Source organism: Ixodes scapularis, unplaced genomic scaffold, assembly GCF_016920785.2.
Source record: "Ixodes scapularis isolate PalLabHiFi unplaced genomic scaffold, ASM1692078v2 PGA_scaffold11__112_contigs__length_91849675, whole genome shotgun sequence".
NCBI lineage: Eukaryota > Metazoa > Arthropoda > Arachnida > Ixodida > Ixodidae > Ixodes > Ixodes scapularis.
The window spans coordinates 42,018,183-42,030,644 of record NW_024609837.1 but is presented as its reverse complement, the minus strand read 5'-3'; the positions used below and the strand labels follow the sequence as shown (position 1 = coordinate 42,030,644).

The following is a 12,462-nucleotide window of genomic DNA, read 5'->3' as shown; positions in this document are numbered from 1 at the left end:
GTCTTCAACGTGCATCACGCAATAGTGATACACGAACGCACACTGGTAATATACTCATCCGGATCCTGACGGGCAGGGTTGGGGAGCAATTCTGACGAAGTAAGAATGCGCACTGTATTTAATAAGGGTATAGCGTGTTTAAACGGTATAGCGTGTTTTTCTTACAAAGCGTTTTAAAAGTCAGCCAAAAGCAAATCCCCCCCCCCCCCCCCCCCCCAAAAAAAAAAAAAAAAAAAAAGTTCTTGTTTCGTTTTTGACTTACCTTTCCCGGATTTTGTTTTCTTGAATCTCGTGTAAATGAAATTCCTCTTGCGGATGTTTTCCAAAACTATTACTTCTGCCACTAATTTATATCTCACGTTAGAGCACTTTCATATTATGTTGAACCTTTGATTATCTGCCATACAAGAATAACCAGTTTGAAAAGTTCAGTTTAATCATTTGAAGCTTTTGCAGGGGTAAAATTGTGTGTGTGTGTGTGTGTGCGTTTGTTTGGCAGGGAGGGGGGAATCTTAGCTGAAAGGGTGAGCATGTCATTGATCTCAACCAAATTGCTTAGAACACACCCTACCTTAGCCAAATGGCTTAGACGACATCCTATCTTAGACAAATAGCTAAGAATGCCTTTGGTCTCTGCCAAAAGGCTGAGAACATTATTGCTTTAGGCCAAATGGCTGAGACAACATTCTATCTTATGGCGGAAAACACCTTCGATCTTAGCCAAAAGGCCGAGAACATTATTTATCTCAGCCAAATGCCTCAGAACACCCTCTATCTTAGCGAAATGGCTGAGAACGCCTTCGATCTTAGCCAGAATGCCGAGAACATAATTGATCTCAGCCAAATGGCCGAGAACAGCTTCTATCTTAACCGAATGGCTGAGCACGCCTTCGATCTTAGCCGAAGGGCTCAAAACAATATTGATCTCAGCAAAAAAAAAAAAAAAAAAAAAAAAGACAACATAAAAACACAAAGTGATCATTTTGTGTTTTTTATGTATGTGTGTTATTTCCTGCCCCTCGTACAATAATGCCCTCGAGGCATGTAGGTACTCTGTAAATAAATAAATAAATAAATGTCTTAGGACACCTTCTATCTCAGTCAAATGTCTGAGAACACCTTCGATCTTAAAAAAAAGCACTCTGAGAAAAAAAGGGTATATTCTTACACCCCTTGTCGTATATACGACAGCCCAAAACTTCAGTTCTACGTACAGTGCACTGACGTCGGACAGACGGCCCCAACTTTTACGAGGGGCTTGAGAACAGTGATCAGGGCCGTAACCAGGGGGGGGGGGGGGGGGGGGTTAGGGGGTTCTGACCCCCCCCCCCCCCCCCCCCCCCCCCCCCCGAAATTGTTTTCCGGGTACGGCCCTGGTCGGTGCACTTGCAGCCAGCCGATTTTAATCTCCACCTCTGCGCACGCGCAGTGGCGCCGGTCGGCTACCGGGTACCAAACCGGGACCGGTTCTCCGGTTTGCTATAACTCTCCATTGTATGCCACCGATGCACATGATTCATAGGCGAAAATAAGACAATAGACATTTTCAAAATGGCCGCCGTTGTCCCCGAAAACCCCCCCCGAAATTTTTTTCTGGGTACGGCCCTGACGGTGATATATACCTCATTAAACAGATAAAATACGTATTGAAGACTAGAAGAAAAAAAAAAAACACTGAGGTTTTGCATTAGGGCAAAGAAAACCCCGATTACTTTTTTGTAGTCAGTAACACGTACATCAACTATTCTAATAAGTTGTACCATTCGGCTATCAAGCCGCTCGTGAAAGTAGGTACCGTCGGTTCGACGTCAGCGCGCTATACGTCGAACTGAAGCTCTGGGGTGTGGTATATGGGACAAGGGGTGTAAGAATATACCTTTCAATGTGAAAGCATTAACCGTCCCATGGAGCGAGCCGACGTCATCAGTTTGAAGCCACCAAATGGCACCTTAAATCCTTTCTCCAAGTGAAGTCAGCTCCCAGCTACGAAACCACGCGAAAAGCCTAGACAACAGCGCCTAGTTTTACCGATCCCCAAAAAGCGGAGTAAAGTTGATGGATTTCGACTTCGATGTCATTGGCTGGCGCGCGTCGACGAGGCTCCCATTGGCCGCTGCGCGTCAGTTTCCACAACCGCTCACCCCATGGCGCTGCGTGTCCGTCAGCGCTAGAGTTCCTGTATATGCTACCAACGGTCGTAGGGAGCCTATACAGGAACTCTAGTCAGCGCTAGAGTTCCTGTATAGGCTCCCTACGGGAGCCAGAGTTGCGCATTTGTTTTCCCCGCGCCGCCACGCCGCTTTTCGCCGAGATCCATCACGTGAGGAGCAAAGCATCCGTTGGCGTGCAAGAAAGCCACCTTTACGGTCGCTCCGCCGACGTTTCTCTTGCCCCGGCGTATGTTTCCCTGCTTTCCGCCTCCTTTTCCTCCTCTCCTGTTTTCCATGCGCGGCGGCGCGCGCGGCGCCGCTATTCGCCAAATTTAGTCACGTGAGGAGCAAAGCATCCATCTCGTGCGGGAAAGCCGGCGCTACGGCCACGCGCCGAGGCTGAATGCGCAACTCTGCTACCGTAGGTAGCTATTGGCCTCGAGATCGACCTAGAGGTGGCGCTACATCCGCGCTATCATCATCATCAAAGCGGGGATAGTAGAACGGCCGCCCCATAGGCTCTCCACGGTCGCGCGCTAGACGGCGTAGGTTCTTGCGTTTATTTTGTCGCGTACTATCGGTGGGAAAACAATTCTAGCGGAAAAGGATCCAGTACTGTTCGGTGCTTCAGTGAAGATCGAATCGTGTTGCCAGCGTGCGGCCTAAATTTATATAATCGCTTCTGTGGGTGCGTCGTCTGCTCTAGGCAGACGTTGGAAAGCATGGATCACCACGACTGATGCCTGTCTCCGGCTGAACTGGAATATTTATGTTAAATATTTGTTTCTTTTAAAATGGATGTATCGGTTCATCAACGTGGGAATTAAAAAAAAAGAATAAATTCCAACCCAGATAACATAATACTGGTACTGTGGGTTGTGAAATCGCAGCTTCTATACTTTTTTTAACGTCTAGCTTTTACAGTAATATAAATATTTGGAATGAAAATAAGTTAGCGCTGTATTGGAAATTATTATGCTATTGAGTTCCTCTGCCCTTTCATTGTGCCATAGTGTGGATAAGTTTTTTTGGAGTCTGAACAAATCTACTGCGTTGCGATGAGGAGGGAGTGTCTCTTCTAGTCAAAATCTGCAAACTGCACGGTTGGCAGGACAACTGAAACAAGCGAAACAAACTGTTCTAATATATCTGCCGTGACTGTAATAAACGAGTGTAACCGAGCAACGCAGCAATGTTCCTATTATTAAATGCTTTCTCGGTAGTGTGGGTTCACCCGCTTCAATTTTCTCGCTGAGGGCCGAGGATGTCAAGAGGTAATACTATAAATTTCTGGCTAAATAATCTTGTATTCAAACACGGTGAGTTGCAACCCAAACAAACAACGCGCACCACGACACAGACAACATCGGCCGCAGTGATACTCTTTTACTGATGAGGGCTAGCGACCCTCACGAGACTTTCCGATCACCCTCCGCCCTCACCTAACGTATATCGGGACTGAGCAGTTCATCGATTAACTTTCAGATTATTCAAGTAATGCTTTAATTGCAATTTTTTTTTCTGCCGGTTAATTGGAGTCTTCTGCTGGATAAAGTCAACAAGGAGTAAAATATGCCCGCTTTAATATTTTTGACGTCTTTACTTCTTTTGTGACACAGGCTTGCACGGTACACCACTACAGCGTGCTTGTCATTTCGCCGAGGGGGATTATACTGTTTAAATAATAACTTAAAAAATACTTCATTTTAATAGGCTTCCCGTGTTCATATTTATGTAGGACTCCCAACGTGAAGTTTATAATGGGAATGCAATATGCCATTTATGACATAGTAAAACCAGTAGAAAAATGTTTAGTTTTAACGTCCTTCGCGCAATGTGACCGGCGAAAAATCAACATACGGATTTATTGATTGATTAGTCTATTAAAGGGGATAGCGATCAGTCGGGTTAATTTTCTAATCAAACCACAGGCCCACTCAACATTCAATGCTTCATGAAAGCCAAGGTTTGTGCGAGATAACAAAATACGCGGGACCAGCGATTGTATAAAAAACAACACACTAAGATTATGGAAGCTTCCGACTTAATAATAATCGCTTTGCTGAATTTCTACGCATGGCGAACGATACAACACAACCTTTAGTAAGAAGAAACGGAAACAAAAACATAAAACATTTAATAAGGAATGTCAAGCTCAGCCTGAAACGGGCTTGCGTCGTCAAGATCCATGCTTCTCAGCGTGCGTCCGTAGCAGACGACGCACGCCGGTATCCCCGCTTTCGCGCGTTTCCAATTTCGGCCGCGCGGTGGCGACACGGTTCGATCTCGAGGCGAATACAGGAACTCTAGTCAGCGCTAGTCAGCGCGCCGTTAACATGGAGCGTCCAAGGTCAGAGCGGCAAGGAGAGGGTGTTGGGAGAGGGCGCGCTCTGCGGTCGACGCAAATACGCTGCAGACGAAATAAGGGAGCGGAAGAATGACGTGCATGCTTCCGAATCCACAACTCATAAGAAGTGCTTAAGTGTACCTCAAGTATTTTTTTTTTTTTTGAGAGTGAGGCTTAGCACGGTATTGATCTCATCTAAAGGCTGAGAACATCTTCTATCTTAGCCAGATGGCTGAAGACGCTTTCAATCTTAGTTCAACGTTTGACAACATTTCTCATCTCAGCAAAATGACTGAGAACACCTTCTCTCTAAGCCAAATGGTCGAGAATGCCTTAGATCTTAGTAAAAAGGCTGAGAACGTCATTGATCTTAGCCAAATGGCTTAAAACACGTTTTACCTTGACCAAATGGCTGAAAACGTCTTTGATTTAAGCCAAAATATGTAGAACATCATTGATCTTAGCTAAATGGCCCAGGCCACCTTTCTATCTTAGACAAATGATTCAGCCTTCGATCTTAGCCCACTTCATGTTGTAACAGCTCTCGGTATTGCATCCGTTCATTCATTGTCTGGCCGTCGAGGATTTGTGATATGGCCTTTTAGAAATCATACGTTTTATTTTTATCAATTGCTTGACTAATAACATGAGTTCGGATATTTTCAAAAGTGTCCGGCAGGGCTGCACTAGTAAGACGGCATGAACCGACCATATTCAACCTTTATTTCTCAAGCAACGCTAAGAATTCACAAGGCCTAACATCCTATTTGTGTTAAAGCTATTAAAAAAAAAGATATTTTAAAGCTGTATTTTTTCATACAAAAATTGCTAGGCGATCAGTTAGCTGAACGCTTGTTTAAGAGATTGTGACTGAAAACGGACCTAGGTGCAGCAAGAAACGTATAAATATAGTATTGCGGGGAGTCTACGTGTGTACTGTGAACGCCGTAGCAAAATTTCAGTCGCCGATTGGGGCTCTAGTCCAGCCAGGAGTCCCAGACGCCATTGCGACGAAGCGGGTTGGCCTTGGGATCGGCGACGCCGAACATGGGCGCTTTCATGGTCAGCTTGAGCTCCTCCAGTCGTGCACGGAGTTTCATATATTCCTGCGGACACAAAGTAAACATTTAAAAGGGATCCCAATGTTCCATATGGAAGCTTTCGATGTACCTTACATTCCCGAATCAAGGCCAACCCACGTTGGACAGATAAAGATCGCCCAGCGTAGACCCTTCGTCAAATTCAATAAAGTTGCAATAGCACTTATTGGATTCTTTTTTAAGGAGCATCACTTTTCTTGGAGTATAGGTGATATAATATCTGCCTGATGTAGCGGGGAAAATTGGGACGTCACGTAATGTGACACTTTGACGTCACGTAATGTGACACTTTGATGTCACGTAATGTGACACTTTGACGTCACATACCACGATGACACCACGTCACGTGACTACCTCGACGATTTCCGTGCTACGTTTAGCCGGGAAATGGATGTCGCGTGACCTCACGTCACGTGGTCCCGTCATGCGACCTGAGGTCACATGACACCACGACTTGAAACAGTGACGTCAATTCCCCGACTATATCTCTAGCGGGTAAATTGATGTCACGTGACCGTGACGTCGCATGACATTGGGACGTAATCTGGTCAGACCTCGAGCAAGAAAGACCCGCGGAAAGTTCCAGTGTGATACTATCGCTTTAAAGGGGAAGAAATAGGAGGTGGGCTCTTTTTGGGGCGTGGTGAGTTGGGGATTTTAGGGTGGAGTTAAGTTACGGCGAATAAAAACTAAACACATTAGTATATTCCAGGTTAAGAATAGCAGGACAAGACTCTCCCACAACTACAAACTCAGAAGCCTCGGGATTGGCCGGCTCTCAGGAATTCTTATCTTAACACAGGACGTGTATTGTGACGCTCATTCTACGAGAAAATCGTTCTGAACGAAGCTCATGGACGATCGACAGAGAAGCGACGCGCTTGGAGCGTTAGACGACGTTAAGGTTATAATATACAAAGCTTAAGAAATAAGAAAGACGCCCCAGCGGGGCTCGAACCCGGGTCGGTATGGTGGCTGTCGGCAGACTTGTACCGTACGCATTACAAGTAACAAAATTACTTGTAATCGCTTACTTTTTGGAGTAATTTTGTAATCAGTTGATTACTTTTATGATGCAGTAATCACAATAGTAATATAATTACTTTTTGAAGTAATAAAATACTTGTAACCGTTACTATTACTAAATTACTTTTAACCGTGCGTTGCGCTCGTTCGCTGCATCTCGCCCTGGCCAACATCTGTGGTGCACAATGAACAAACTAGCACAAACGACACACGGAGTGTGGTTTGTACGGGGCGCATTTTGTGCTCCTGGTCTTAGTCAGCATGATCATGCTTGCGTAATTCGTTTTAACTAAGAACATACTGCGGGTTAGTGGTTGGCCTAAGCAGGAGTAGTATAGGCCAATGAAGCTGTACATACAAATAAGAACAATTTCTTATAGAACCGAAAATGCGAGAAGACGTAATATATATATGCGGATCCATCCTTAAACGTGTTGAGAAACATACTCGACAGCTCACGTCAAACACTGCTTATCTTGATTATACACAAACTACATTAAAGGTGCCCTGACAAGGTTTCTGAGATCGCCTAAATATGGCGATAACTCATTCTGCTGGCTCTAGGCATCTTAGAAATTCCTAAATCATGACGATACGCGGCCGATCTGCCTATTAAGAAAGCAATCGAAGATCGCAACACTCCGATTTTATCTCCGGCGATGGAAGGAGCATGTTCCGAAACCAGAACCACTGTTAGTCAATAGCACGCGAAGAATCCTCCCGCCTCCGACCAATGTGGTAGCGGAGTGATATCCCGAATGCGCGCGGCTCGTTGCCCATTCAGACAAAACAACGATTCAACCGACGTTACTAAAACACTCAGTTGGAAAACTCACCCTTGAGACCCGTACCGCTTGCGTCCACAAAGACCAAGTTCCCACTCCGCGAAAAATTAACAATTTCGGCTACTCTTACCTGCCTCCATCATTTACAAAAACATACACATTTTGTAATAACAGCGTTTCCAATCTCAACGAAATGTCCCGTTTTCACTGGTCACATGCCGTCCTGGCTGCCTCTACAATGCTCCCCTCCTCGCCGAAGATAATTTCAATCCTTGATTGTTCATTAATAAGAAAATCGGCCACGCATCGTTATGATTGATGACTTTCTAAGATGCTTTGAGCTCGCAGAGTTAGTTATCGGCAAATATTTAGGCGACGTCAGAAACCTCCTCAGGGCGCGTTTAATTAAATAAGCTTTTCAACATGTTTAACACGCGCCAGATTATTTGTTCCTTTACGTTATGTTCGCATATAAGTTGCATCTCCTACCTAACTACGCACTCATTTTTTTTATAAGCTCGTTTTGGTGTTTTATTGAGTGTAGAAGTGACATATGATGAATTTTATTATTTTTATTTATACATATAGGTGGCAGAGGGCCTATTACTTCTAAAATATTCAGAGTTCTGTTTCGTTATCCAGTGTAGAGCAATGCGCCTTGAGCGCATTGCTCTAAAAGCGGTATATTTCTTGTCGAAAAAATAACAACAAAAAGCCAGGTTTTAGGTCGCAAACATTTTTCCTCGATTGTTGGGTCACCGTGAGTCGTGTTCCCACGTGTCAACATATTGCCGCGCGCAGGGCCGAACAAGCAACGCTCGGTAACGGAATTCAAGAAGACTCGCGTTTATTCTTACTTGGGACGTAACTTCTATCATTTCGTCCTAGTTTCTTGTTCTCGAAAGTGCCTGTTATTTCTCGCCCCAAGCGCAAGACGCTCGAAGCTTCTTAGCCGAATTTTGAGGTAGTCACGCACACTTTATAAGGAACTGCGCGGGACCTTGTCGAGTCAGTCTCGCTCTCGCTTGCTGTTACGCCGCCAAATCGCCGCCTGCTTTACTGCTGCCTGGACGCTCGTTCTTTATTTATTTGGTACAATTTCGCCAATTAAACCTTTATTTTCAGTTCACTGCTCATCCTCTCGTCACCTTCATTCGTGACAGACCTTCTTCAATGCTTTGTTTGGGACTCACAGGGTGATCGGGCTTGTAGATGTTGAATCTTTCCCAAGGGTCGGTCAGGAGGTCGTACATGCAGGTGCCCAACGAGGGGTGACAGAAGTCGCCTCCGGAGACGATTTCGGTCAGGACAGCGTCCGGGTGCTCGGCCGGAGTCTCCAGCGTCTTGCCGTGGTAACAGGACAACACCTGATCGGAGGCGGTTTTATTGTTAGAGACAGCGACACCTCAAGAAACGCAGGGCGTGACGAGAACCTAACATCTTACTAGAGAGTTTTAGGGAACCGTCTTTGCGCATCCAATGCGGTACGATGGACCCTCCGGTACGAACTGCGCATATCGGAGTCTTCTCTGGTAGCGCATGATCAGTTCGTACCGAAAGGCCCACCGTACCTTATCAGATGTGCAAAAACGGTTCCCTAAAACTCTCTATTATCGCAACAACATAAGTTGACGACCTATAGGTTAAACGTCTCCCAAACAGTTAGCGCGATAGACAAGGACAAGTAGATAACGGACAGGACAAGGGCTCTTTCTGTACAGGGCGTAGCGTTCACCCTTTGCCAAATTACAACGAGACAGGGTCTAACCGTGGGCTCTCATTATGCTGATACCGTCTGGCCGTTGCCGGGTGGCTATATACATATATAAAAAATGCACCACCTTTTGGCTTCTTCAAGTTTAATGACAGTGTGAATTAGGGCATGCGAATCTTCTTGCAGTTTATTTAAAGGGGATGATTTTATTTGAAGATTAGTAGTCATGCATTTAAAAGCCATCCAAAACAGGTCTGCTCGTTTCATCCTCACTAATTACCATTACACAGCTAGTGTCACCAGGGGCTCCGGAAGTATATTTGATGTGTGGGGGCGACGTTTGGGGGCTCATGTCGCATCGTGTAGTTCACCACTGACGAAGCGCAGTGCAGAGAAATGAAGGCTGCATTCTGATAGAATCTTCGGAGATCTATTAGTGAGAACGCACATATTGAAGAAACAATGATTGACAACTTGAAACGAACGGGTTAACAAGGCTTCCAAAGAAAGAATACATGTCACCAACTACTGATACATACATACAGACAAACAATATACACACATAAACCTCACTAAACACGATAACCAAAATTAAAAACCCGCACTCTTCCTTCTACTTCGGGTCATACACAAGAGTTGTTTTTACATACTGGACGGTGCGCCATCATGTCAAGCCAAACGTGGCTGCCCCGTGCCCGTTGTTCGGCGGCACCATGAATTGCAGAGCGAATTTTACGACAATGTGAAATGCGGGACATTTTGAAGATTTGGGATTTTTTCGCGGGACGCGGGACACGAGCCCTTAAATGCGGGACAGTCCCGCGAGTCGCGGGACGGGTGGTCACCCTAGTCGGGTGTGTTGTAGAGCCCGACGAAGAGAGGTGCGGGGGGAGGGGGGGAGGGATTGGGGGGGGGGGGGGGGGGGGTGGCGGTCGAAGCAGCTTTGAGTGCGGGGGCATGTTTCCACTGGTTTAGAACCTATTGGTTGCACTTGCGAAAATATGGGTTCTATAGCGCTTCCACAGCGCTTCCACCGCACTATAGACCAAGGGGTTAACGGAGTATACGTTGTACCCCGACTTTCACTCTGAGCTGTGACGCTATGATATTTTATGAAAGGTCGCTGAGTAGAATGCCAGTATGGCCCGAGGCATTCAAAACGGTTTATTGGCTGTATATTATACATCAATAAAAATTACTCATTTTCAGGCAAGCCGGCTACGGTACTAGTCAGTTCGTTTTATGGAAGGACTCCAACCATTGAAATTATGTCAACGTAGTTCAGCACGTCTTGAAATGTTGAAACTGCAGTCGCCGTAGCACAAAAACATAGCCATCTCCTCCTGCAGCCGTTTGTTACGTCTGTTCACTTGAACCGCCTGTACAGGCGATCCAAAAGCAGTGCCTGGAACCTGTTTTGCGAGGGATGCTGGATAACTTTCAGGAACTGTATGAATTCAGCCAAGTCTGGATGATGACTCATCAGCCGGCTGTGCAGCCCGTTATGCCACCTTTCCACCATGTTGGTGGTGCGTGGTCCATCATTCTCAAACTGGCCCCAGATGTTTTTGACAACTGTTTTCGAGAGCCAGAAGCAGTCAAAACACTTAGCAAATTGTTCCAGCCCAGCAGCGTCCAGTGGAAATACCGGTGGCTGAGCAGCGAGCAGGTCCCTTGCGAAGATGAATTGCATCCTTCCCGGAACCGTCATCGGGAAGTACATGCGTTATCTTATAAGTTATTTGTTCATTTATTTAGTTCTTTGTGCCTAAAAACAACCGAAGTCTTTGTATGAAGCACTTAAGCACAAAAAAAAAAAAATCATGCGGACAATTGATTACGCTATGCATGTGTCTACGCATACAACCTTATAGAGAAACATTAAAAACGACATGATAGCTATGTGTACAAGAGTGACTCAACTATATATATATATCTTACAACTTTTCAAGGTCCCCGGCTTTCAAGCCTCCGGGTGGTTGTTCTGACTCAATGGACGTTTTAACTTTATGGATGTTCTGACTCAGATCGATGTACTGACACGATAAACGTTTTGACTCTATGGATGTTTAGACCCGTATGGATGTTTTGACGCGTTGGATGTTTTGACTCTTGTGTCAAGAGACCTAATGTATGTTTTGACTCCTTGAATGTTATGACCCGTTGGTTATAACATATTTGCTCCACAACTCATGTTGCTGTCCATCCGAAGCTCATTTTTTTTATGTGCCTGACCCCTTAGGCGTGCGAGACACAAATTTCGGAGAAAAACCTTAAGCTCCGTGTGTCAGACAAAGAATGAGGGATTGTAGTCCCTGAGTCTGGCAAGTACGACGCACGGGTCAATCAGGCAGTAACTAAGAACTTCATTCAGATGGAAAAAAGAAGAACAAACTCTACAAAAAAAAGTCATCTTATAAATACCTGAAAGAAACCTCCAGGAAAGCCTTGCCACAAAAATCAAAGGAACAAAGAAGGACCACCTTTACGTTTTTTTCTCCGCCAAAACCCGCAAGGTTGATGTTCTGTTTCGTGCTATTGTTTCGGAAAGAGGAACATGGCAAGCTCATTTGTCAACCTTTTTGGATAAGCTTTTGTCCATGGTCTAGATACAAGTTCCTTTCAAGGTACCTAACTCAGGAAGTGTGATCGCCTTCCTTCAAAGAAAAGGGCTCCGAAATTATTTCTAGCTTTTCCATCGACATTCAGGACATGCTTTATTAAATTAAACATGCAAGCCTTTTACACATTCTCCGAACAATCATAGAGAAGCAGGGTGACATCTCGTTCCAGAATGTGGCAGGAATCAACCTAGACAGTTTTCTGGAGCTACTGAGCGTCTACCTAAGAACGACGGTAGTGTCATGCCATTATCAACGATATGTACAAAGAAACCGGTGTGTACATCGGATCTGGAATGGCCCCAGTTCTCTGTGATGTGTTTCTCGCGGCATGTGGAAGGAATTAAAATTCAAAAGATCGTCAAGGATCTTAGGATCGAGGTGGTATTCAGGTATGTCGACGATTTCTTGGTTTTATGCAACACGGAGGTGGATGAAGAAACCAACGAGTGCCATGAAATTGTTATGAGATGTTTCCAACAGAGCTACTTTGGTCCCTCGTTCACCTACGAGCTTCCTGTGGACAAGTCTATAAGATTCCTGGATTTGGCCCTGAAGTTTACGGTTGGTCACGAGGGCTGGAGGTATCAAGATAGATCCTGTAAAGGATTCGTTCCTTTTGACTCTGGACATTAAAAAAAAAGTGAAACGAGGTGTAGCCACTACAGCACTTACATCTGCCCTTAAAAAGTCCTGCAGTCATCAAGTTGAGCGAAGCT

General features: G+C 45.2%; 2 protein-coding genes across 2 annotated transcripts in view; one reads left to right on the top strand and one right to left on the bottom strand.

Annotated features, from left to right (window-relative positions):
* Positions 1-4,884, top strand: part of LOC8031180 (kinesin-like protein KIN-14I) — a 57,141-nt gene extending 52,257 nt beyond the window's left edge. The window contains exon 15 of the mRNA XM_042288978.1: positions 4,722-4,884. Coding sequence (XP_042144912.1) covers positions 4,722-4,884 — 163 coding nt within the window. The remainder of the gene's footprint in view (positions 1-4,721) is intronic.
* Positions 4,885-5,426: 542 nt separating this feature from the next.
* LOC8031181 (arylsulfatase B) overlaps positions 5,427-12,462 on the bottom strand; it is a 74,626-nt gene continuing 67,590 nt past the window's right edge. The window contains exons 9-10 of the mRNA XM_042288977.1: positions 8,602-8,775; positions 5,427-5,603 (exon numbers count right to left, since the gene is read on the bottom strand). Of these exons, the coding sequence (XP_042144911.1) occupies positions 5,475-5,603; positions 8,602-8,775 (303 nt within the window). The 3' untranslated portion in view covers positions 5,427-5,474. The remainder of the gene's footprint in view (positions 5,604-8,601; positions 8,776-12,462) is intronic.